This window comes from Pelophylax lessonae (genome assembly GCF_965119305.1).
Source record: "Pelophylax lessonae genome assembly, chromosome: 4".
Taxonomy (NCBI): Eukaryota; Metazoa; Chordata; class Amphibia; order Anura; family Ranidae; genus Pelophylax; species Pelophylax lessonae.
This window is the reverse complement of record NC_138771.1, coordinates 36728097-36752953: the sequence shown is the minus strand read 5'-3', so window position 1 is coordinate 36752953 and position 24857 is coordinate 36728097. Positions and strand designations below refer to the sequence as shown.

The 24857-nt window shown below is 43.3% G+C and overlaps 1 protein-coding gene across 1 annotated transcript in view; it reads left to right on the top strand.

Annotated features, from left to right (window-relative positions):
• The window catches only part of MCTP2 (multiple C2 and transmembrane domain containing 2), a 387219-nt gene extending 362577 nt beyond the window's left edge, over nucleotides 1-24642 (top strand). The window contains exons 20-23 of the mRNA XM_082254686.1: nucleotides 6869-6978; nucleotides 18656-18765; nucleotides 20052-20149; nucleotides 24320-24642. Coding sequence (XP_082110812.1) covers nucleotides 6869-6978; nucleotides 18656-18765; nucleotides 20052-20149; nucleotides 24320-24388 — 387 coding nt within the window. The 3' untranslated portion in view covers nucleotides 24389-24642. The remainder of the gene's footprint in view (nucleotides 1-6868; nucleotides 6979-18655; nucleotides 18766-20051; nucleotides 20150-24319) is intronic.
• The last annotated feature ends 215 nt before the right edge of the window (nucleotides 24643-24857 follow it).

The following is a 24857-nucleotide window of genomic DNA, read 5'->3' as shown; positions in this document are numbered from 1 at the left end:
ATTGAATAAACCCTTTAAGCCAACGATTGATTTTCATGAATACGCAATAATATTTGCCTTAAGGTGAGCGGCCACTGCACTTAGTGTTGGATATCTGTTGTTGGGAAAGAGCACCTTCGTCACTATTTTTTGGATCACAGCATTCAGGAATTAATAAACTTCCTTTGTTGGTTATTCATCGCCATTGCACATTGCATTTGGACACTTTATTTTTATCTTTCTGAGTGTTTTTATAATATTTTTTTTGGGACTTGGATTTATTATTTTCACTTGCTGAATGGGGTGCGGTATTTATTTGTTTAGTTTTTTTTTTGTTTTTTTTTTTGCACATTTACTTTATTTTTCTCACATGCATCTATATTTGTTGAAGCATGAGTGCATTTATATACATATTGCCATATATGTTATGTCACTGTTCTATATATTAATATGGCACCGCTCTATACGGTTTTATTATTTCTCACAGTGTGGTGACACCACAGGGATTGGCTCCTATATCCAGCTATAGTTTATTATTTACTTTTTATTTCCCTTTGTTTTTCACTTGGTAGCGTATTGGTTTTCTTGCTTTACACAATGTAAGGGGTATTTTTCTCCATCCCAATAAATTGGTTTTAATAAGGGTTCCTTGGGACCTGAAAGTAATTTTAGGGGTTTCTCTTGGTTAAAAAGATTAAAGAGGTTGTAAACTCGTTAAACTTTTTTTTTTTTTTTACAACCTGAAAGACAAACACATAATGAGCTAGTATGCATCGCATACTAGCTCATTATGAAATACTTGCCTTACCACGAGCCCCCGCCGTGCCGCTCACTCACCTGTATGATGGGCGACATGTTCAGTCGCCCGTCTTCCGGGATCGCGGCATCCGGCCATTTGATTGGCCGGAGCCGCGGTGACGTCACTCCCGCGCATGCGCACGGGAGCCGACGGTCACGGCACGGGACTCTGAAGGAACGGCACCAGTGGCTAGTGAATGTATTTTCAGCTACAGGCATGGAGTCCAGCTTTACATTGCAAAGCTTTGCATTTCTCTGTTTTCTTAGAAAGGAAAACACATACAAAATCTTTTATTTCATAATGTCCCATTTCCTATAAAGTCATTCTTCAGTCATCTTTATTTCATTTGTGAATTTTTTTGCCTCAGCAGAAAAACAAACCCTTGTTCTTAGGATTCTAAACCAAGTGCTTTTCTCTTTATGTTTAGAAATGAGGAAAATCCACATGGACGCTGTTGTGTTGCTCAGATTGAATCCTTCCTGCTCTTCCCGAGCAGCTTGATAGTTACAGCAGAAGTAATGTTGTGCTTGTTAAACTGTGTTATCACCACATTTCTTGGTTCAATCTGAAATGTGTAAATAAAGTCAGCAGGACGTCGATGGCACTGCCAGATGATGTCTCCATGCTGCAGCATGAGTAGGCTTGTCTTGGCTGCTCAGACTTTGTCAGTCGAAGGAATGATACGGCGTGAGTTTGGCCATATAATCGACCAGCTCTACTGTGGTTCCTCCAAGTGCACATATAAGATTATATTCTATAATATTAGGTAGATGGACATCATGCTTCTAATTTTTGCAAGCGAAACCTAAATCATCACAAAGGGGTATGTAGAGTAATCAAAATCTTGGCTGCTCAAGCTTTGTCGGTCGAGAGAATCTTACAGGGTGAGTTTAGTCATATAATCGCTCAGCTGTGGTTCTTCCAAGTGCGTGAAGAAGATATTATAGATGTATATTATGTTTATATAATTATTATAATTTATATACCGCCAGCAGTTTGCACAGCACTTTACAACATGAGGGCAGGGAGTACAATTCAATACAGGAGGAAACAGAGGGCCCTGCTCATTGGAGCTTAACCACTTGCCTACTGGGCACTTAAACCCCCTTCCTGCCCAGGCCAATTTTCAGCTTTCGGCGCTCTCACACTTTGAATGACAATTGCGCGGTCATGATACACTGTACCCATATGAAATTTTTATCATTTTTTCACACAAATAGAGCTTTTTTTGGTGGTATTTAATAACCTCTGGGTTTTTTTATTTCTTGCTAAAAAAAAGAAAAAAGAGAAAATTTTGAAAAAAAAAAAAGTTTTCTTATTTTCTGAGAGTAAATTTTGAAAATAAATACATTTTTCTCCTCCACTGATGTGCACTGATGAGGCGGCACTGATGGGCACTAATAGGCTGCACTGATGGGCACTGATGAGGTGGCACATATGGGCACTGATGAGGTGGCACTTACGGGCACTGATGAGGTGGCACTGATGAGGAGGTACTAATATGCCGCACTGATGAGCACTGATAGGTGGCGCTGAGAGGCGGCACTGCTGGGCACTGAGAGGCGGCACTGCTGGGCACTGAGAGGCGGCACTGCTGGGCACTGAGAGGCGGCACTGATGGGTGGCACTGATGGATACTAACGGGTGGCACTGATGAGCACTGATGGGCAGCACCATCAGTGCCCACACTCAGTGCCCATAGTTCTGCTAGTCAGTGCCCATCAGTGCCTAGATGAGCAGGCACTGACTGGCAGCACTATGGGCACTCAGTGTGGGCACTGATGGCGGGCACTGTGGGCAATAATGGCTTTTTTTTTTCTCTTGTTCTCCTTACCGCTGACGGCTCTCCTCTTCCTCACACTGCAGTCTCTGTGTGAGGAAGAGAGCTGGCGATGAGAGATGATCTCATATGTTTACATATGAGATCATCTCTCATTGCAGGGTCCGATCACGTGGTAAATGGCCGCTGTGATTGGCCATTCACCACGATCTGTGATTGGCTGTGTCCAAGGGACACGGCCGACACAGATTTTCCCCGATGCGCGCTCGCAGGGAGCCTGTCACTGGGAGGCCGTTTAAAGACGGCCTCCCCGAAATTCGAGTCCGCGCTGTAGCCGTCTATACGCTATATTGTCAAAATTATTGGGATGCCTGCCTTTACACACACGAATGAACTTTAATGGCATCCCAGTCTTAGTCCATAAGGTTTAATATTGACTTTGGCCCACCTTTTGCAGCTATAAGCCTTCACAGCTATAGAGTGTGTCTGTGGGATTGTTGGACCATTCTTCCAGAAGTGTAAGGGTTAGGCACTAATGTTGGACAAGAATGCCTGGCTCGCAGCTCGCAACATATTTGCCTGACCTCACAAATGCACTTCTGGAAGAACGGTCAAACAATCCCAAAAACACACTCCTAAACCTTGTGGACAGCCTTCCCAGATGATTTGAAGCTGTTATAGCTGCAAAGGGTGGGCCAACTCAATACTGAACCCTGCAGACTAAACTACTGGGATGCCGTTAAAGTTAATGTGCGTGTAAAGGCAGGCATCCCAATACTTTTGACTAGTGTATGTGTATATATATATATATATATATATATATATAATATGACGGGAGCTGTTTTTTAGGGTCTTCTAGCCCATGTTTAATAAAAAGGCAAGAATAAAACAATAGTCCCAACATAAGCTTTCCCACACAGGGGTTCTTCTCCAGCAAAATACAAATGAAAATTACAGAGCCACCTGGCTCTTTGGCCAGCACTACCTCTGCTTGTTTAGTCCCCCAGACCACTGGTTATTCCATGCACACAGCAATCAAAATACCATGCCACAGCACCAATATATAGTAGTTGTAAAAGGAAATATTTAGGGTTTTTTTGGATTTGATTGTACTTGGTGGTCTTGTATATGTATTACGTGATTTCTATCTTTAAGATATATATTTTATTATGTAACAAAGCACTAAATAAACAGATTTTTAATAATTCCCAATCGGTGCCTTTAAAGTCCATGTTTGTTAGTATCTATATATTTCAGATTTTGATAGGGCATCCACCTCCGCCCCCTCTGGTGCTGGTGCACTACCTTCAAGCACCGGTATCTGCTCCTTTGTGCAAGGGGGAACAGGATGAGCACTGCTAGAGCCCTACAAAATGACCTCCAGCAGGCTGCTGGTGTGAATGTCTCTGACCAAACAATCACTAACAGGCTCCATAAGAGTGGTCTTAGGGCATGATTATCTCTAGTGGGTCCTGTGCTCAATGCCCGGTACCATGGAGCTCTATTGGCATTTGCCATTGAACACCAGAATTGGCAAGCTTACCAACGGTGCCCTGTGCTTTTCACAGATGAGAGCAGGTTCACCCAGAGCATATGTGACAGACGTGAAAGGGTCTGGAGAATCGGTAGAGAATGTTATGCTGCCTATAACTTTCAGCAACATCGTTTTTAATGTGGGTCAGTAATGGTCTGGCGAGGCATATCAATGGAGGGACACACAGACCTCTACAAAATAGATACTGTAAACTAATATCCCGACTACCATTCAGTATCTGGATGAAATCCTTGGACTCATTGTCAGACCCTACGCTGGTGCGGTGGGTCCTGGGTTCCTCCTGGTGCATGACAATTCCCAGCCTCATGTGGCGAGAGTATGCACCCAGTTCCTGGAGGATGACGGAATTAATACCATTGAATTGCCCCTACGCTCACCCTAAACTATATCCTATAGAACACCTCTGGAACATCATGTTTCAGGCCATCTGACGCAGCCAGGTTGCACCTCCGTCTGTTCAGGTGCTCAGTAATGCCCTGGTCTAGATCTGGGAGGAAATACCCCAGGACACCATCCACTGTCTCATTAGGTATTTTTTTGACTTTCTACAATGAAATTTGGGGTGTCATTGAATTCAGCCCTCTGTAGGTTGAGAATTTTCATTTCCATCAAACAATGTGGCATCCTTTTGTTCCTAACGCATTACCTAGTCCATATCATTAAAGATATCTAGCATGTTTTTTCCCCCATTAAGATCCGATTTGTTTTCAAAGTGTTCCTTTAATTTTTTTTTTTTTATTTATTTATTTATTTTTTGAGCAGTGTATAATAAGTAGAAACAAGTATACATGATTGTGTGTGTGTGTGTATATATATATATTTAGTAGATGAACATTGTGGCTTCTTATTCCTGCAAGAGAAACTTGTATTGTTAAGGAATGGCAGAGTAAATAAAATCTTGGCTGCTCAGATTTTGTCAGTTGAAAGAATGTGGCAATGCTTTGGTTCTTCCAAGTGTGTGTGTAAGATATTATATGCACATATATATTGACCGTGCTGTTTTTTGGCACAGTGTGGAAAGGGTTTTGGATAACCCAGGATTGAAGGGCTCCAGGGTGCTTGTTTCATACAGAGGAAACCGAGCTTCTAGTTTCCCCAAAGGTTGGTAAACCCTGGTATGAGACCTGGAGTCTGGAGGCTTTGTAGAGACTTGGGAGCCATGAAGTCTCTAATCCTGGGCCCAGTTTTGCTGACAAACCAGCACATTGTGCAGGTGTGTGGTGGACTTTTATTAGAGATGCAACTATGGTTCAGGGCTCCAACCTGGTGGACAGAGGAGGTGTCTGCCCATAAGTCAGGAGAGCTCTACCTAGGAGACAGGTGGGAGCCAGTGCAGCAAGAAGCTGCAAGCTGTATTCTAATAGCTTTTGTGGGATGACAGTCTGGGGGACGCAGACAAAGGGCCTGTGTGAGACCGAAGCAGCAACACTGCAAGTGTAAGCCAGAAGCCTGATGATATTTGTTTTGTGGGTGAGAAATGTGTAAAAAAAAAAAAAAAACCCTGTAAGGGAAAAATCATGTGATGTCTTGAACTTGGTTTTAATAAAAGTGTGCAAGAAAAGCCCTTACAAAGGAAATGTAAGGGAGTGCCTGATGCCTCAATCCCCTACCATTTAAAGCTGGTCCCCACAATGTATATATTTTATTTATTTATTACAGGGTACCTGGATAGCTCTGTCAACTTTACTCAAGAGTTTTTTTTTTTTTCTTATACAGTATGTATTGTACATTCCCAGCAGTCCCTGCCTTCAAAGATCTTACAGTCTAATGTCCCTAACTCATCTTTATATATACACATACTAGAGCCAATATAGACAGGATCTAATAAACCTACTAGCAAATCTATGGAGTGTGGAAGGAAACAGGAGTACAAGGAAGAAACCCACGCAAGCACAGGCAGAACATGCAAACTCCAGACAGGTAGTGCCATGGTTGGGATTAAAACCAACAACCCTGGTGCTGCTAGCCGAAAGTGGTAACCATTTTTAAGTAAGACGTTGTGGCTTCTTGTTTCTGCAAGAGAAACCTAAAGCATTATCACTCAGGAACTGTAGAGTGGATCAAATCTTGGATGCTCACACTTTGTCGAAAGAAGTAACATAATCAACCAGCTTTGCTATGGTTCTTCCAAGTGCTTGTGTAAAATAAATATACATCTAGTGTGTGTATGTATGTGTGTCTGTGTTTGTATGTGTATGTATATATATATATATATATATATATATATATGTATGTATGTGTATATTCCCCTTTTTTATTTTTTATTAATAGATGGACATTGCGACTTCCTTTTTTTTTTTTTTTTTTTTTTTTGCAAGAGTCCGATAAATCGTTATCCATAAAAAAATGTAGAGTGAAGAAAGATAAAAAGAACAATCACTTGCTGTGGGCCCGGTGGGCAGGTGAAGATGAGAGGTCTATAAAAAGATATTTTGCGCTCACCCAAAATAACATATATGTGAATATGTAAAGGTGCTGCAACTCATGGAAAGTCTAAGTACTCAACTTGATATGCTCCTTGTTTATGCAGATGAAGATAAGAAACCTGTTCAGAATCTCCCCACTGTAGTCCCTAAGAGATATAACGCAATGGTGGTTGTTTGAAACTGCAAGTGTGTACCAGAAATTGAAAGAACAGTTTTAATTGGACTGACCCTTTACAGTAGCTGGCGTATCTGGTATACCGAACAGTTATTTTTTTAACATTGTGCTGCTTCTACAACTGTAACTTTTTTCTTTGCTCTTGTTTTTTTAGGAGTCTGAGAGAAAGAGCATCAGGGACCGAATTCAGATGGTACAAGACATAGTTATCACTGTTCAGAATATTTTAGAAGCGATTGCGTGCTTTGGAGAGCGAATCAAAAAGTAAGTCTAATATGTGTAACTTTTATTAACTTACATACAGTAGGTCATTCAAACCTCACATTTGGGTAAAGTTACTCTTCCTCTGTAGTAACAACTTCTTTCATCGTCTGCTTTCTTCTGCTTCCTTCTTCCTCCTTCCTTCCCTCCCTCCCTCCCTCCCTCCCTTCCTCCCTCCGTCCTCCTCCCTCCGTCCTCCTCCCTCCGTCCTCCTCCCTCCGTCCTCCTCCCTCCGTCCTCCTCCCTCCCCTCTGTCCGTCCTATCCTCCCCCCCTCCGTCCGTCCCATCCTCCCTCCCCTCCCTCCATCCGTCCCAGTCCTCCCTCCCCTGCCTCCGTCCGTCCCATCCTCCCTCCCCTCCCTCCGTCCGTCCCATCCTACCTCCCCTCCCTCCGTCCGTCCCATCCTACCTCCCCTCCCTCCGTCCGTCCCATCCTACCTCCCCTCCCTCCGTCCGTCCCATCCTCCCTCCCCTCCCTCCGTCCGTCCCATCCTCCCTCCCCTCCCTCCGTCCGTCCCATCCTCCCTCCCCTGCCTCCGTCCGTCCCATCCTCCCTCCCCTCCCTCCGTCCGTCCCATCCTACCTCCCCTCCCTCCGTCCGTCCCATCCTACCTCCCCTCCCTCCGTCCGTCCCATCCTCCCTCCCCTCCCTCCGTCCGTCCCATCCTCCCTCCCCTCCCTCCGTCCGTCCCATCCTCCCTCCCCTCCCTCCGTCCGTCCCATCCTCCCTCCCCTCCCTCCGTCCGTCCCATCCTCCCTCCCTCTCTCCCCCCTCCCTCTCTCCCCCCCCTCCCTCTCTCCCCCCGCCTCCCTCTTGCCCCCCCCGCCTCCCTCTTGCCCCCCCCGCCTCCCTCTTGCCCCCCCGCCTCCCTCTCTCCCTCCATCCCTCCCCCTCTCCCTCCATCTCACTCCCTCCGTCCCTCCCCCTCTTCCTCCATCTCCCTCCCTCCGTCCCTCCCCCTCTTCCTCCATCTCCCTCCCTCCGTCTTCCTTCTTACTCCTCTTTCTCCTCATCAACAAGCAACGTACCATCATTGAGTTCTTGATAAAGGGTGGGTGCAGGCTGTCCTACATCCATGAAAGGCTGCAGAATGTTTATGGAGATTACCCCATTTAAACTTCTTCATCTATATGTGCACATTGCTCTTGTCAATAGTGTAATCTCTGTAAACATTCTATAGTTGTTTGTGGATATCGGACAGCCTGCACCCCTCCTTCATAAAAAACTCAATGACCGCATGTTGCATCTGCTTGGAATCCGTTATTCACCTGTAATGAAAAAGATGACAAGGAGTTACTATAGAGGAAGAGTTATTCTACCAACATGTGAAATTTGAATGACCCATATAAGTTAATAAAGTTATGTCCACTTTTGCATTACTTTAAGTAGAGCCCTCATACATTAGTGAAGTCTAACAGATTTATGCATTAAAATGGTTTCTCAAGTTTGTTCCCTTATTGTGTACACAGCTATGCTGGCTGTGTTAAATGGACATATAGCCCAGTTTTCCTTTCCAGAATGAGAACACAGAGTGTGACTAGATGAGCACTTCAGAAAACTGAGACACATGGAGGCTGCCAATGCTTCTTCCTATTCTCCCACACTGCAATAGATACTCTATAGTCGACACAAGTTCTACATATTGATTGGGTCTTTCTTTTTTCCAACTTCAACTTTCCATATCAATTGTCCTTACTAGAACAGTTTACATTTATAATGACCCATGTTCCACTACTGCCACACATTCAGAACATTGACTACACATAAAAGAATTTTCACAATATGATCATTTTCATCACAATTGTAGGACCAGCTATGTCTGTATGGTATATAAACATTGCAGCAGATTTTGCTTTCATTCTTTATTTAAGGGTTACAGTTTTTTCCAGTATAAACAATGAACTAGCATGGTATCGTTATTTTTATACCGGATTCATATAGCGCCAACAGTTTGTGCAGCGCTCAACAAAGTGAAGGCAGACATTACAGTTACAATACAATTTGGTACAAAAATAATCAGAGGGCCCTGCTCGTTAGAGCTTACAATCTAAGAGGGAGGGTCAATTGATACCAAAAGTATTAGCTGTGGGGGATGAGCTGATGGAGAAAATGAAACACTGCATTAGTTAGGCATATTGTTACAAGAACAGTGGCCATTTAAAACTCAATACAAATTCCACCCTGTTAAGACACATTGTCTTGCATTGTATGGCAAATGATAGGATAAAGGTCAGCAGAGATGTCCTCTGATTCTGATTAGGGTTTAGAGGGGATTCGGTGAGTGGGAAGGCCATGGGTTACTAGATCAAATGAATGAAAACTGTCGGGGGCCCATATTAACAGCAGTGAGAAAGACAGCAGGATATGAGGGCAAACACGTCAAAAAAGGGCAAGGGGTAGGAGGGGAAGGGAAAGGAAGAACAGAGAGGGGAGAAGGTAAGCCAGGCAGAAGAGATCAGAAATCTTTAGTGCAGAGCTTATGGGGAGAGGCAGAAATAGAATCCATCCAGTAGAACAAAGTCTTTTGAAATTTGGAGTTTGTGCACTTCAAGGAGCAGGTTAAATTCTCCATTAGTTTACTATCTTCCACTTTGCAAATCAAGTTATGTATTGTTGGTGAGGTAGGGGAGTTCGCGCCTCAAGGGGATGCAAAAGTAGGCCGCATTGATTAGATGATTCACCACTGATTTTTTTTTTGTACATACGGGAAATGTTTTCTCATGAAGTATTGATTTCAATGCAATTGGTAAATATATAAGCTATGATATGGACCTGTGTCCAGAAGTTTTAGAGAGGGGACATGGGCAGAAGAGGTGTATACAGGTCCCTCTCAAAAAATTAGCATATTGTGATAAAGTTCATTATTTTCTGTTATGTACTGATAAACATTAGACTTTCATAGAATTTAGATTCATTACACACAACTGAAGTAGTGCAAGCCTTTTATTGTTTTAATATTGATGATTTTGGCATACAGCTCATGAAAAACCCAAATTCCTATCTCAAAATATTAGCATATTTCATCTGACCAATAAAAAAAAAAAGTGTTTTTAATACAAAAAAAGTCAACCTTCAAATAATTATGTTCAGTTATGCACTCAATACTTGGTCGGGAATCCTTTTGCAGAAATGACTGCTTCAATGCGGCGTGGCATGGAGGCAATCAGCCTGTGGCACTGCTGAGGTGTTATGGAGGCCCAGGATGCTTCGATAGCGGCCTTGAGCTCATCCAGAGTGTTGGGTCTTGCGTCTCTCAACTTTCTCTTCACAACATCCCACAGATTCTCTATGGGGTTCAGGTCAGGAGAGTTGGCAGGCCAATTGAGCACAGTAATACCATGGTCAGTAAACCATTTACCAGTGGTTTTGGCACTGTGAGCAGGTGCCAGGTCGTGCTGAAAAATGAAATCTTCATCTCCATAAAGCTTTTCAGCAGATGGAAGCATGAAGTGCTCCAAAATCTCCTGATAGCTAGCTGCATTGACCCTGCCCTTGATAAAACACAGTGGACCAACACCAGCAGCTGACATGGAACCCTGGACCATCACTGACTGTGGGTACTTGACACTGGACTTCAGGCATTTTGGCATTTCCCTCTCCCCAGTCTTCCTCCAGACTCTGGCACCTTGATTTCCGAATGACATGCAAAATTTGCTTTCATCCGAAAAAAGTACTTTGGACCACTGAGCAACAGTCCAGTGCTGCTTCTCTGTAGCCCAGGTCAGGCGCTTCTGCCGCTGTTTCTGGTTCAAAAGTGGCTTGACCTGGGGAATGCGGCACCTGTAGCCCATTTCCTGCACACGCCTGTACACGGTGGCTCTAAATGTTTCTACTCCAGACTCAGTCCACTGCTTCCGCAGGTCCCCCAAGGTCTGGAATCGGTCCTTCTCCACAATCTTCCTCAGGGTCCAGTCACCTCTTCTCGTTGTGCAGCGTTTTCTGCCACACTTTTTCCTTCCCACAGACTTCCCACTGAGGTGCCTTGATACAGCACTCTGGGAACAGCCTATTCGTTCAGAAATTTCTTTGTGTCTTACCCTCTTGCTTGAGGGTGTCAATGATGGCCTTCTGGACAGCAGTCAGGTCGGCAGTCTTACCCATGATTGCGGTTTTGAGTAATGAACCAGGCTGGGAGTTTTTAAAAGCCTCAGGAATCTTTTGCAGGTGTTTAGAGTTAATTAGTTGATTCAGATGATTAGGTTAATAGCTCGTTTAGAGAACTTTTTCATGATATGCTAATTTTTTGAGATAGGAATTTTGGTTTTTCATGAGCTGTATGCCAAAATCGTCAATATTAAAACAATAAAAGGCTTGCACTACTTCAGTTGTGTGTAATGAATCTAAAATATATGAAAGTCTAATGTTTATCAGTACATTACAGAAAATAATGAACTTTATCACAATATGCTAATTTTTTGAGAGGGACCTGTAGTGTCCCCAGGTGATGAACCAAATCTCCGCCATGTCTCAGAGAATGAAGGGTAAATGGCATGTAGTGTGGTTGGTGTATGATACCAGCATGTGACAAAAGGGTTAGTATTTTGATCCAAGCTTCAGATGACAGGGTGATTTTGGAGGTCTCTCTCTCACTGGTTGAAGAAGCAAAGTGGGGTTTGAGAAGTCTCTGAGAGTAGGAGCTTACAGGTTAGGTTAGGAGGTTCCAGGTTTTGATAGACTGGGGGCTTGCAATTCTTTGTTGAAGTGTGCCAATGTGCTGGTAAAGCTGTATGCAAAGGGGGCCCCAGACTCCCTTTATCAAATAATAAAACTTTTTTTCCCATTGAGACTTCAGTAGTGTGTTCATTGAGGAAATTGCCCATTTTGCAGCCTTTGCCAAGCTCCAGTCATGTCTCACTCCATCTCCACAGGCAGTTTTATTACATGTTGGAAGGGCTTGGTGATACCATCCCAGGTGTTATTGTACCTCTTAAAATAAATTTGAACATGATGGTCACTAGTTTTCCGGGAGAAAGTTCTTTAAGCAAATTGCCACTGATAATGAATAACCATGATGACCCATGAAAGTGCTCTGTGGCTATTGGCTGTCGTGAGAAGTGTCCTCAAGATGATAGTTTGATTAGTTAAAAATTTTGCAGCTGCTAAGTGCAGAAGTAAAGACTTTTTGTAAATATCGTAGTGTGATGCATTACTGTGATGTATGACTTGCCAGTTCCAATGTATATTCTTACAATCAATAAAATTAAGAAAAAAAATCAGACGAGGGTCTTCTTCGTTATCAAGCATTTTTTTTTTTTTTAAGAAATGCGGTTTATCTTTCAGTTTACTTTTTATTATATAATTACATTTCTATGTTGAGGGGCCCCAGAACTTGATGTGCCCCACTCCCCCATTGTCTAAATCTGGCATTGGGCATGTATGTGAGTGGCTGAGAGGTGGGATTTGCCTGGGCCGCAAATGATTGGCCCATTACAGGTAACAGCTTCCGAGCAGGCTGGACCATGTTAGTTTGGAAGAGCATCTAAATCAGTGGTTCTTAACCTTGTTGGAGGTACTGAACCCCAGCAGTTTCATATGCGCATTCACCGAACCCTTCTTAATTGGAAAAATAAAATATGATTTTTTCAAATTCAAACAATAGGTATATATTTAGGTATATATTTATACATAGGTGCACAAAATGAACAAAACCATTAAAACATGATTTTCACACTTAAGGAAGTGTTCTCTTAGTTTTTCCGGTGCTAGACTAGAATTGCTCAACTTGGCATTGCAAATCATGCAGTTAGGACGCTGACTCCCATCACGTTCCGTTATAAATGTGAATCCATATTGTACATATTTGTCTGACCACTTTCCTTTTTTTGCTCGACATAGTTAGTATGAAGGGATAAATATTAAGAAAGAAATCACACAACGTACCAATTTGACTACTGGGCGCGCCAAATTCCCTGCAGCACAGATAGGCCAAGCGATGTTGCGTGATCACCTGCAGCCAATGAGCGGGGCGTGTCATCACGAATCATATGAGTCGGGTGTGTGTCTTGACCTCCGCCGAACCCGCGAGACTGACTCACCGAACCCCTGGGGTTCGATCGAACCCAGGTTAAGAACCACTGATCTAAATACTCCCAAGTTCATATCTTCTTGGTAGCTTAGAAAAGTGTTGTGAAGAATGTAAACATTGACTTTAGCTTGCTCATAGATTCGTTCAGAGCCGGTTCACACAGGCGCGACCCGACTTGCAGGGGCAACCTGTGAAGTCGCGGTGCGCAGCTCGCACCGCGACCTCGGAGCGGCCGGCACGGACTTCATATCATTGAAGTCAATGCAGGTCGCTCCTGGTCGCCCCAAAGAAGCTCAGGACCCTTTTTCTAAGACTTGTGTCGCTCCTATTAGAACGGGTCCTGTGCTACTCTATGGCAGGCGACACACGGCGACTTGTCAGGCGACCAGGTCGCCTCAGTGTGAACGGGGTCTCAGAGTTTTTATTGGTCATATATACAAACAAGTGGATATGGTAGGAAAAATAAACTCTCTATGAACAAAACAACCTCTGTCTTTACCTCTGTACTTTTTAGATACGTTAATTAGAGTTTGCAAAGTCTGGCACAACTTAAAAATTATTCAAGTTAATAATTGCAAGATGCAAATTGTTAATGGATGGAATGTTTCTAAATGGACAAATGCTATTGCTTTCGGATAGACATGCTAGAAATAACTTCTACCTCCTCCACTAAATTTTAAATTTTATTTTAGTGTATTAAATATCACTCTACTAGATACTTAATGACACCTTTTTGTGGCTGACTTTTTCCTTTTGTTTAGGCTTTGTGCCCCGCTTGTCGGAGCATTTTCATTAAGTGGTTCTAAAGTCATTCAAGGAAAAATACTTTGCAACCTTTTTAAACTCCCCAGGAGCCTGGCTGAACTCCCTCCTGATTACACAGTACGTCTCCTGTTCAGCATGCATCTCTAGCAAGGCAGTTTATTTTGAGTAAAGTGTTGTGCCATGGGGCTTCAAATGAGAGAGCCACTGTGAAGCAGCAAGTACAGTACAGAACACTTAAATGGTTGTGGGAGGTGGACCAGCAACTAGAAACCGCATGAGCTCTGGAGCACCTGCTGACAATCTACAGACTGTGATGTTTATAGGTGTTAGTGTGTGTTCACAGTGAATTGAGAAACACGCACAAGCATACTTTATATTTGTTCTATATTTTGCATGTACAGTTTGTTATATTTGCGATACTTCATGCAGAGCGCTTGGAAAAATACTTCTTAGGTTGACCATAAGCCGCTCAATAACAGCAAGAATTCTGGCAGATTAAATAGTTATTTTTGCTGATCATAGATTGACAGTATTAATTAGACAACATTCACAAAGTAAAAACAAACTTCCACGCATTGGCAGTATTCCACTCACAACTATTTGGTGATATTTCCCAACATTCCATTTTCCGCCACAGAATAGGGAGCACACATTTATTGCACATGCACCACAGTAAGTTATTGACTGGGTTAAGTGACTAAAGCCTCGTACACACGTACCGATTGGCCGATTGTCGGCTTGTTAGTATGATGCTTCCGACAACCGACTGCGACTTTTCGGCCGAACAAAATCTGGTGTGCATGCTATAAAAATTTTTGTTGGCCAACAACAAAACGGCCGATTGTTCCTCAGTCAGTACAGATTTCGGCCAACAAAAATCAGATGAGCAAGACTGGGCATGCTCAGAGAAGAAAAAACACACAGAAAGTTAACCATCACATGACATCACTTCTGCAGTTGGTTTTTGTTGGCCGACAAAATTCGTGTGCAGTCTAGAGCACATTTCAACCAACACAACAACACTGGACAAAAGACGGCTGATCGGTCGGCCGACAATCGGTACGTGTGTATGAGGCTTTAGGTTTTAAGGTCTCCAGAGGACCTGAAAGACCTTCATTTTCAATGAGAGGCCTTGCCTATCAATTGGCCATTACAAAATGTATCTACAACACTGACATTCTTGATGCTGTATTATGGGGGATGTTCACTCTTGTCTCGTGGTAGATGTGTTTGTACAGTGACTCCATGGCAGATAAACTATATTTAAGGGCCTGGTAGTCCACTTTTATTAAAAAAAAATAAAAAGTCTTTATAACAAAGGGTTTCCCATGCAGGTGGTTTCAACTTTATACAAAAAAAAAAATCTAGAGCCATCTGGCTCTACATTTGGAAGCATGGCCAATGCTTATATACTGGCTTTTATGGCTCACTCAGCCTCGGTTACAATACCTTGCTGCAAAGGCCCACTCCTGGCCTCCTAATAGGTTTCTCTGGCCCCCTTGAGCTCGGTAGCCTCCTCAGCTTCCTCAGTCTCCTAAACCCTCTCTTCATTTCTCAGACTCTTGTAGCTGTCCAGACTTTCCCAGTCCTTTAGGCAAGGAATCCCCTCACAAGGGCTGTAGTCTCCAACAGGAACTCCCAGCTCTCCCGATGGTGGCTATGTCTCCACACGGCAGCAGCTGCACTGAGCTGTGCTCTAACCTGACTTATAACGATCTTAACCACCTGTGCATTCACACAGGCTGTAGGCAACCAGCAAAGCCCAGACAATGGATTGAAGGGTCCGTCCCACCCAATACTTTCTTGAACCTTCATGCTCCCAGCCCCGATCCTGATAACATACAGCACAGCTTTCTCCGTTCACTATAAACATGCTAGAGCCTCTCAAATTGCATTTTTGAGAATGGGGGGGGGGGGGGTCTTTATACACACAGTTTCTAAATTCTAACCATGACAAGGCCTCACACTATTACAATGCATATAGAGTAATAGGCTTTGCTCTTCTATCGAGAGAAATGCAGCAATACTTAGGAGAAAAACTACACACAACTCTTTTTAAGAATGGGATTTTAAGGTGGCCAGGGACAACACACACATTATCTTAAAATAATAACAATTTTCATCACTTTTAAAGCATTATTGCACAACATATTAAGATAGCCCAACTGGGATTGTAGGACTTCCTTCTATTTAAGGAATCCCTGAACATAGAACTCTACAGAAATGTTAAATGCACATAGATGAACTATAAACATTTTTTTTCATTTTAGCAGAAATTTTTGTTCTCCCCCCAAACTTTTTATTTTATTTTCTTGGGAAGGTGCATGTGATCAGCACAGGGCCAATCAGCACTGTCCAGACAGAGGGTCAGGGGTCCCTTGGCTTTATAGGGGAGTCAGAGGAAAACCAGACACTGATAGAAGTCACATAACTGCTATATACTGCTGATGAGAAAAGGTATTTAGCAGTTTATATTTACTAAAATAATTGTATTTCCATATTCTGTGTACTGCGGGAGATCAGATATAGTGAATGCAGGGTCCTGGGTTTAGTAACACTTTAAGGTGAGTTTAGTAGTATGTTTCTTTTATGACAGGTCAAAATCTGACTTGACACATTGGAATAGAAGTTTGTGTTTTCTCTCTGGCTGTATGTGTGTGTACAAAACTTGCATCTTCAACAACTGTCACTAATATGACAACCATGTGGTATGTTTCTGACACTTATGCTGGTTATATATGGGTCTGTTTTCTTCGATCAGCCAGCATACTGATCAAAGAAAAACTGATCAGATTCCCCCATCCACACAAGCGAATGGATAGAGGAATCCTCCCCACTGTGATAATGTATTCTTACAGTGGGAATTCCTCTGATGTCAGAATACACTGATTAGTGCTGCAACTGATTTAACTGCAGCGCTCATTGAACAAAGATCATTAGATCAACTACTCGGGAACAGCCATAGATCGTGTCTTCTCTGCTGAACTGAATGAGTTTTGGTCCATTTATGGCCAGTTTTAATGAAGAAGTGGCTTGGATAAGCTGCAAAACATCTTCAACAATACAAAACAAGTCTAGTTCAATGTAACTAACTACTACTAGCTATACCATGAACTGGGTATTGAGAACGTTCACAGACATACAAGCAGTAGTTTTGTATTCAGGGTTAGCTCATATGGGTGATTAGAATACTTAGAGCTTCAGATACATGTAAATAACCACTTGCCCACTGGTCACTTTACCCTCTTCCTGTCAATGCAAATTTTCAGCCTTCAGTGCTGTCACACTTTGAATCAGAATTGCGCGGTTATACCCATATGAAATTTTTATCATTTTTTTTTTTTTTACACAAATAGAGCTTTCTATTGGTGGTATTTAATCACCACTAGGGTTTCTTATTTTTTACTAAACAAACAAAAAAAAAAAATACTGAACCTTTTCTAGTTTGTTATAAAATTTTGCAAACAGTTAATTTTTCTGCACTGATGAGGCTGCACTGATGGGGCAGCAGTGATGGGGCAGCACTGATGGGGAGACACTGGTAGCACTGGTAGGCACTGATTGGCAGCACTGGTGGACACTGTTGGGACTGCACTGATAATCAGGACACTGATAATCAGTGCCCTGATTATCAGTGTAGATGTCCCTTTCACACAAGCCTGTTATCGGCTCTCCTCACACTGTCAGGGAATGCCAATACCAGGCTTCTGTTTACATCGTGATCATCTGTCATTGGACACAGCTCCTCACGTGGTAAAGGGCTGCTGTGATTGGCCCTTTACCCCAATCTGTGATCAACTGTGTCCTAAGGACACAGCAGTCACAAACTCTGGCTGCCCCCTGTGGCGCGCGGGTAGCGCAATCATGGGAGGGTGTCCATGGCCGCCCTCCTGGCAATGTAAGAATGCACTGAGCCATTTTTTGGCTATAGTGTGGACAGGGACTGGTTAAATAAGCATAAACACACTGCATTATTACAGGTACTTTTATATAGTGCCATCAGTTTATGCAGCGCTTTACATATATGAAACCTTTCAGAATGTTCATATCGTAGAGTAAGTAAAGGGACATTAAAAGTAGAGTTAGGCTTTGAAAGGCTTTTTTTTGGAGGACAGTTGGTTGTTACAGCAAAAGTAAAGTAAAGAAATTCAACTATTTGTCTGCGTCTGAGTTGTTTTTACCAGAAGTAACTTCAGCTTGTATTTTTGTATTGATTGTGTTGCGGATACTAGCCATACTGTAGGTAGTTTCTTTGGTTATGCTCATTTTAGTATTTACCCCCTGCCTTCCTTCCCAACACCAAAAAATATCTATGACCTGCTCCTTCCTACCTATACTGAAGAATAAAACGTACAATGGTTTGTCATAGCAAAAATGTTCAACATTCAGCCGCCCGTTTGCACTGGTATTGGCATTGTTTACTTTAGGTGAACAGCCGTACGTTGCTGGTTCTCAATAAATAACCAATTTGACTCTCATAATTTTAAATATCACTCAGGAAATTCAGTGGCAAGGGTATTCCTACCAGAGTTTTTAGTTACACCCATCTTGCGGTTTACGAAGCCAGGTAATGGTGTTGAGAGTATCTCCATCCGGAAAGTCTTGTAAATGCATAATAAATCAGTGCTTTGGCTGTCTAGCTGCAAGAGAGTGTTGGCCTCAAAACTGAGGTTTTCAGGATATAGGGTGGAGTTGGGCGATTAGACATAACAGTTCCCAACCAAAACTGGGCAGAATTGACATTAAAGGTCATATATCCTGTCCTTAGCCTTAAGGTGCTGCATGTCTTAGTCTTAGGTTATCAGAAATCATTAATATGAATGCACATATATTTTTTCTAACGTAATAAAGTGATGCATTATTTATTATTTTTTTTTTTTTTCTGCAGCACATTCAACTGGACTGTTCCATTCCTGTCCCTGCTTGCCTGCTTCTTACTCCTTGTCGGAACCATTGTTTTGTATATGATACCTTTAAGGTACATCATTCTAATATGGGGTAAGTGGCTTATGAAATCGGAAAATCCAGTCTATGGTGTTTTTAGATCTGTGTTCTGGATAGTTCTGTATAAGTAGTAACAGTTGTGAAATGTATGCTGTAGCCTGTTAGTTGTATTGTCTCTCATTACCAAACCTTTGTTTCTTATGGGGAAGGTATTTTGAAAGCTTTGAATAAAAGAAACACTGTTTAAAGTAGAATGCCACTTAAATGGAATAGACATTTGTAGGAAACTGGACGATGCAGAATAAATACATAGATGTAAGGTTATCAGTCATACTGGGACTTATTTAGTTAGGGGAAAGATGAGTAGAGAGACTAATGTTGGCAGTAGTGCTCATAGGCTGTAAGCCTGAAGGCCAGATTTCCATCCTCTTACATTTGTAATGGAGAACTAGGAGCCTCTATGCATCTGTTTGGTTTTGAGAAGATTTTAAACACAGTTTATTTATTGTGCATAACAATAAGTCATGTTACACCCGCAATGGCATCTTCTTGTTTTAAGCCTGACCAGGTTAGGCAGCCCACAGATGATTTTCTTTCCTTCCACCAAGGGTTCTGGCAGGGGGCACAGGGAGCCTTTCTAGCCGGACAGTACACAATGATTACTGTTAAAATAATTTGGCAAGCTGGTTGTACCCAAGTTGTTCGTTGGATTGACTTGGGTGCAAGCAGCCTGCCCATACATGGATTGAATCTTGTCCGGTCCCTGCTGAACTGGCCGAATTTTGATCCCTATATGGCCGGCTTTACTCTTATGACAAAAGGCCAAGATGTAAAGTATTGAGTAGGGATTTTTGATGGCCTGGGTTACTGGTTGCTATGCACAGGATTACATTAACCTAGGATGCATTCATATTAGTAAATTTGTGTTTGCTTAATACCAAACAACACCTTCCATTGAGAATGCCCATGCAAAGCACACAAAGCAAACCGCCCTGGCAGTAAATCTACGACGACTCAACAAATCTTCTCTTTTTTACCATTTGCCTAATATGCATGCGGTGTGACTTGGCTGTTTTCACACTGATGGATCTAATGAGATTTTTTAAAATGGAAGTTAAATATTCCAGGAGCTCAGGTGTAAATCAGAGTGTAGTGGGCTGAATGTGTTTTTTCCTCTTCATTTTCGTCCTGAGAAATTAACATGTGACCAGTATAGAAAAGGAACACCAGGCTTTCACACTCATTCCTAACCTGTGAATTTGCTCATACTACCTTGGCTGATGTGCTGGCATTCATTGTGTCTCAAGTAAGAATAAGCTCAAATTGATTTTTCTTCACAGGCATCAATAAATTTACAAAGAAACTTCGAAACCCATATGGCATTGACAATAATGAGTTTCTGGATTTTCTCTCCAGGGTACCATCTGATGTTCAAAAGGTACGTGTGTGTGTGCGTGCGTGTGTACAGTATATACATACCCCTACCAAAAAACAAATAGGAATTTAGATTTTGACATTTGATAATTGAGTTTCGTTAACATATAATTAACTACATTGTAAGCATTAGTAGATACTTGATATGCATTAGCAGGCACTTGCTTTTCAGAATGCTTCACGGTTTTTCTTGCAGGATTTAAGTCCATGACGGATTAACATTGGGGCTTTTGGAGCTGCAGCTCCAAGCACCTTTCCTAAGATAGACCCAGCCCAGTGGTGTGAGTCACTAATGCTGCCCAGCATTGTTCTATGTGCAGGGTACACATGATTGATATGTAAATCATGTCAGCATTGATATGTAAATTGCAACAACATTGATATGTAAATTTTGACAGCATTGATATGTAAATTGTTAGTATTCGTAGGTATGTCAAACTCCCTAAGCCCTGGATTTCAGTTTGGAGGACAAAGATGACCGAATAGGGGTGTTCTGGGGTGCAAAGATGAACAGAGGCATGTGGAGTTACACAGAGCTGAGAGGGTTTAGGGGTGCAGAGGTTAGCAGGGGGTTTTAGAATGCACAGGTGTGCTGAGAGGAGTTGGATAAAAATACAGAGATTAGCAGAGAGTCAGAGAAGGGTCTGGCATAGTAAATACCCCTGTTACATGGTTGGTAAGTGTGAGTCTCAATTCACATCATGCAGATGTGACAGAGCATGCACGGTCCAATGTACGCGTGCAGGGCAACCCGCTATGCATGCAACATTACTACCCTACTAAAACCACCCAAAGTTACCCTCTTTCACTCCCCCTCCCCCATATCTCACCCCCTCTCTCCCCCCCATATCTCCCCCCCCCTCTCTCCCCCATCTCCCCATCCTATCTTCCCCTCCTCTCTCCCCCATATCTCTTCCCCCTCTGACTCCCCCTCTCTCATACCCCCCTCTGACCCCCTCTCTCTCATACCCCCCCTCTGACCCCCCCTCTCTCTCATACCCCCCTCTCTCTCATACCCCCCTCTCTCTCACCCCCTCTCCCTCTCTCCCACCCCCCCTCTCTCCCACCCCCCCTCTCTCCCACCCCCCTCTCTCCCACCCCCCTCTCCCCCACCCCCTCTCTCCCACCCCCCCTGTCTCCCACCCCCCCTGTCTCCCACCCCCCTGTCTCTCCCACCCCCCTGTCTCTCCCACCCCCCCTGTCTCTCCCACCCCCTATCTCTCTCCCACCCCCTATCTCTCTCCCACCCCTATCTCTCTCTCCCACCCCTATCTCTCTCTCCCACCCCCTATCTCTCTCTCCCACCCCCTATCTCTCTCTCCCACCCCCTCCTCTCTCCCCTCTCTCTCCCCCCCTAACCCTCCTCTCTCTTCACCCTCACCCCTCTCTCTCTCCCCCCTCTCTCCCCCCCTTTTCTCCTCCCCCTCTTCTCCTCCCCCTTCTCTACTCCCCCTTCTCCCCCCCCCCTCTTTCTCCTCCTCTTCTCCTCTCCCCTCCCTCTTTACCCCCCTCCCTCTCTCTCTCCTCCCTCTCCCTCTCTCTCTCCTCCCTCTCCCTCTCTCTCTCCTCCCTCTCTCTCTCTCCCCTCCCTCTCTCTCTCTCCCCCTCCCTCTCTCCCCCTCCCTCTCTCTCTCTCTCCCCTCCCTCTCTCTCTCTCTCCCCTCCCTCTCTCTCTCTCTCCCCTCCCTCTCTCTCTCTCTCCCCTCCCTCTCTCTCTCTCCCCTCCCTCTCTCTCTCTCCCCTCCCTCTCTCTCTCTCCCCTCCCTCTCTCTCTCTCCCCTCCCTCTCCCTCTCTCTCCCCTCTCCCTCTCTCTCCCTTCTCTCCCCTCTCTTCACCCTTCTCTCCCCTCTCTTCACCCTCTCTCTCCCCTCTCTCTTCCCCCCTCTCTCTCCCCTCTCTCTTCCCCCTCTCTTCCCCCCTCTCTCTTCCCCCTCTCTCTCCTCTCTCTCCCCCTCTCCCCCTATCTCCCCCCTATCTCCCCCCTATCTCCCCCTCTCTCCCCCCTCTCTCTCCCCCCTCCTCTCTATATAATTTAATTTGTTTATGCATTTAATTTGTTTTAACAAAAAATTGTTTGCATTTTCATTTTTTTTATTTGCAAAAAAGCCCACCAAAATCCACCAGGCCCATGATGCTCTTAATCCGGCCCTGATTTAAGTATAATTAAAGCCAACACCTTTTTTTATTTTGGAAAGAGTGTGTGTGTGTAAGGGGGGGGGGGGGGTTAGGGAGGGAGCTTTCTCTTAATTTCCTGTCCTGTACATGCAACAGGAAGGGAGAGTATTCATTTTCATTGTGTAGGAACTTTCCTCTTAGTAAGTTGCCTTCAGAACAGATGTCCCTATTGGAAAAGTTGCTTTATTCTCTTTTTGGTGGTAGCTCTTTTTGGTGGATTTCCCCTCACTGTCATCACCAATTACATTAGTGATCAGGACAATAAGAGGATAAGGAATCTCCATTAATACCCCACCACCAGGAAATACAGTGCTGCTGTCCAATGGTGTCTCCTTGCTCCTCCATCCAGAGAGGAGACATTGAACACCGGAAGTATGTTACTGGCTGAATCACCAGGTGAAAATAGATAAAAAAATAATACCAATACAATCACACTATTTAGAATTGGTAAGCTGCAATATATTACATTTATGTTTTTGGGTTTACATGAGTGCAGACAGTACAATTGCAATTCAGTTTAATGCAGAAGGAATCAGAGGGTCCTCCTCATTAGAGCTTGCAATCTAAGAGGGAGTGTCAAGAGATACAAAAGGTAAGGACTGTGGGGAATGGACTAATGGAGAAAATAAATGTACAGTTGTTAGGTGGGGCCGGATAGGCTTCTCTGAAGAGAAGGGTTTTTATGAATCGTCTAAAAATGGACAGAGTTGGAGATAGTGGGACAGATTGGGGTTAGGGAGTTCCAGAGGATGGGAAAGGCTCTGGAAAAGTCCCGGAGGAGAGCATGGGAGGAGATGAGCAGGAAGACTTCGGAGGATCGAAGAGAACAATTTGGTTGGTATTTTAAGACTAGGTTAATGGTGTAGCTGGAAATCGAGTTGAGGGTGGCTTTGTAAGTTGTTATACGTATTTTTAATTTAATTAGTTGAGTGGGAGGGATTGGCAGAGAGGGGTAGAAGACACTGAGCGGTTGGTACGGTGGATACGCATCAACCCTTGCCAGTGCAATTAGATTGTAAAATTCAATGTATTTCCATAGGAGCAGTTTACGCCAGTGCATTACGCTGATTTGTCCTGTGCCAAAAAAAAAAAAAAGGATGCCCCTTTTTTTTTTTCAGTGGGATGCAAGGTATGTAATTGTCCAAACAGTCAGTTTCCTTTAAAAAAAAAAAAAAGCTTAGTAAAGTTTTAAAAAAAACTATAGCATTGTATTTGCATGTTTTAACTGCAAAGTAGAATGCAGTTGTAGTCACTTAGGTAGATCAGCTTTCTCCAGTATGTAGAGTTGCCAGATTGCAAACCCAGGTCCGATAGTTACTCGACCGCCTCTTCTAGTTTGCAGAATAACAGATAATGTCACACGTGTTTGTATTGAACTTTTAAGAAGGTAGTTTATCCAACTCATAAATGCTTGCTGTGCTGCCCCCCCCCCCCCCCCCCCCAGGTTCTTTCTCTTTCTCATGAGCCGGTGCTACCAATCGCCAGCCTGGTATTGCTGATCTAGGAAATGTTCCAGCGGGAATGCACCGCTAAACCAGCAAGGAGGAAGCTTATCAAGTTACATGATGCACCTCATGTAATGAACTTGTTGTTAGTATGCTTTTCTGCTTGTCATCCTTATTTATAGGTTTGCACCTAGGCTGTTACATTCCACTAATGTGCATTTTTTTCATTCACTCTCTGGAGGCTTTTTAATTCACTTGTGCAGTACGTTGTAATAGCCCTAACTCAGTAAAAAGGACACAGATTTGCCATTTCTAAAATCTGTTAGAAGCCCCCCTGCCTCATTAAAATAAGATCCGCACTTAATATTTGCACATGTAGAAGTTACTCCATTCTGGCTACCAATTAATTTTCAGTGTTCTCATGTTTAGAAAATGATTCATTACTCGGAACGTTCCGTAGATTCCTCGAGTGTCTCCTTAGGGAGCTATTATCTCACTCCGTAGAAAGCTTCAATTACTTAATAGCAAACGTCATGTCTGTTTACTTTTACAGGTGCAGTATGCCGAATTAAAACCCAGCAATAACCAAGGTGCCCTTAGGAAGAAGCGGAGTGGCTTGTAACAGAGTCCATTATTCAAGTTCTCGTTTTTTTTTCCCCCTCCCAATAAAATCATGCACTAACTCATCACAGCCGGGACTGTACTCCTAGAACAGCGCAGGGGGGCTGGTTACCCCCTCCACCCAAATTTGCTTTTTCATATTTCTCACAAACCAAATAGGCTTTCTGACTGGCTTTGGAAAAGTCTGCTTTATATACCAATTATTTGCCATTGTGGATCGGGAATGAAGATCTAAAATTAAAAGGAAAATTATTCTTATGTCTTTTTATTAATGTTATGGTAAATTGTATTTTTGTTGTTTGTGTTCTGGTGGGGGCAAAAAAATGACTGTTTGACAAAGGCCTTAACATGTTCATGTGAAGGACCTCGCCATGAGTATGTCTAATGTGCTAAATTTCTCAATTTCTGAATTATTTGTACTATGATGTGCTGTGACCGCTAAGTAAAGTGTAGAAGAGCCTTTCTCAACC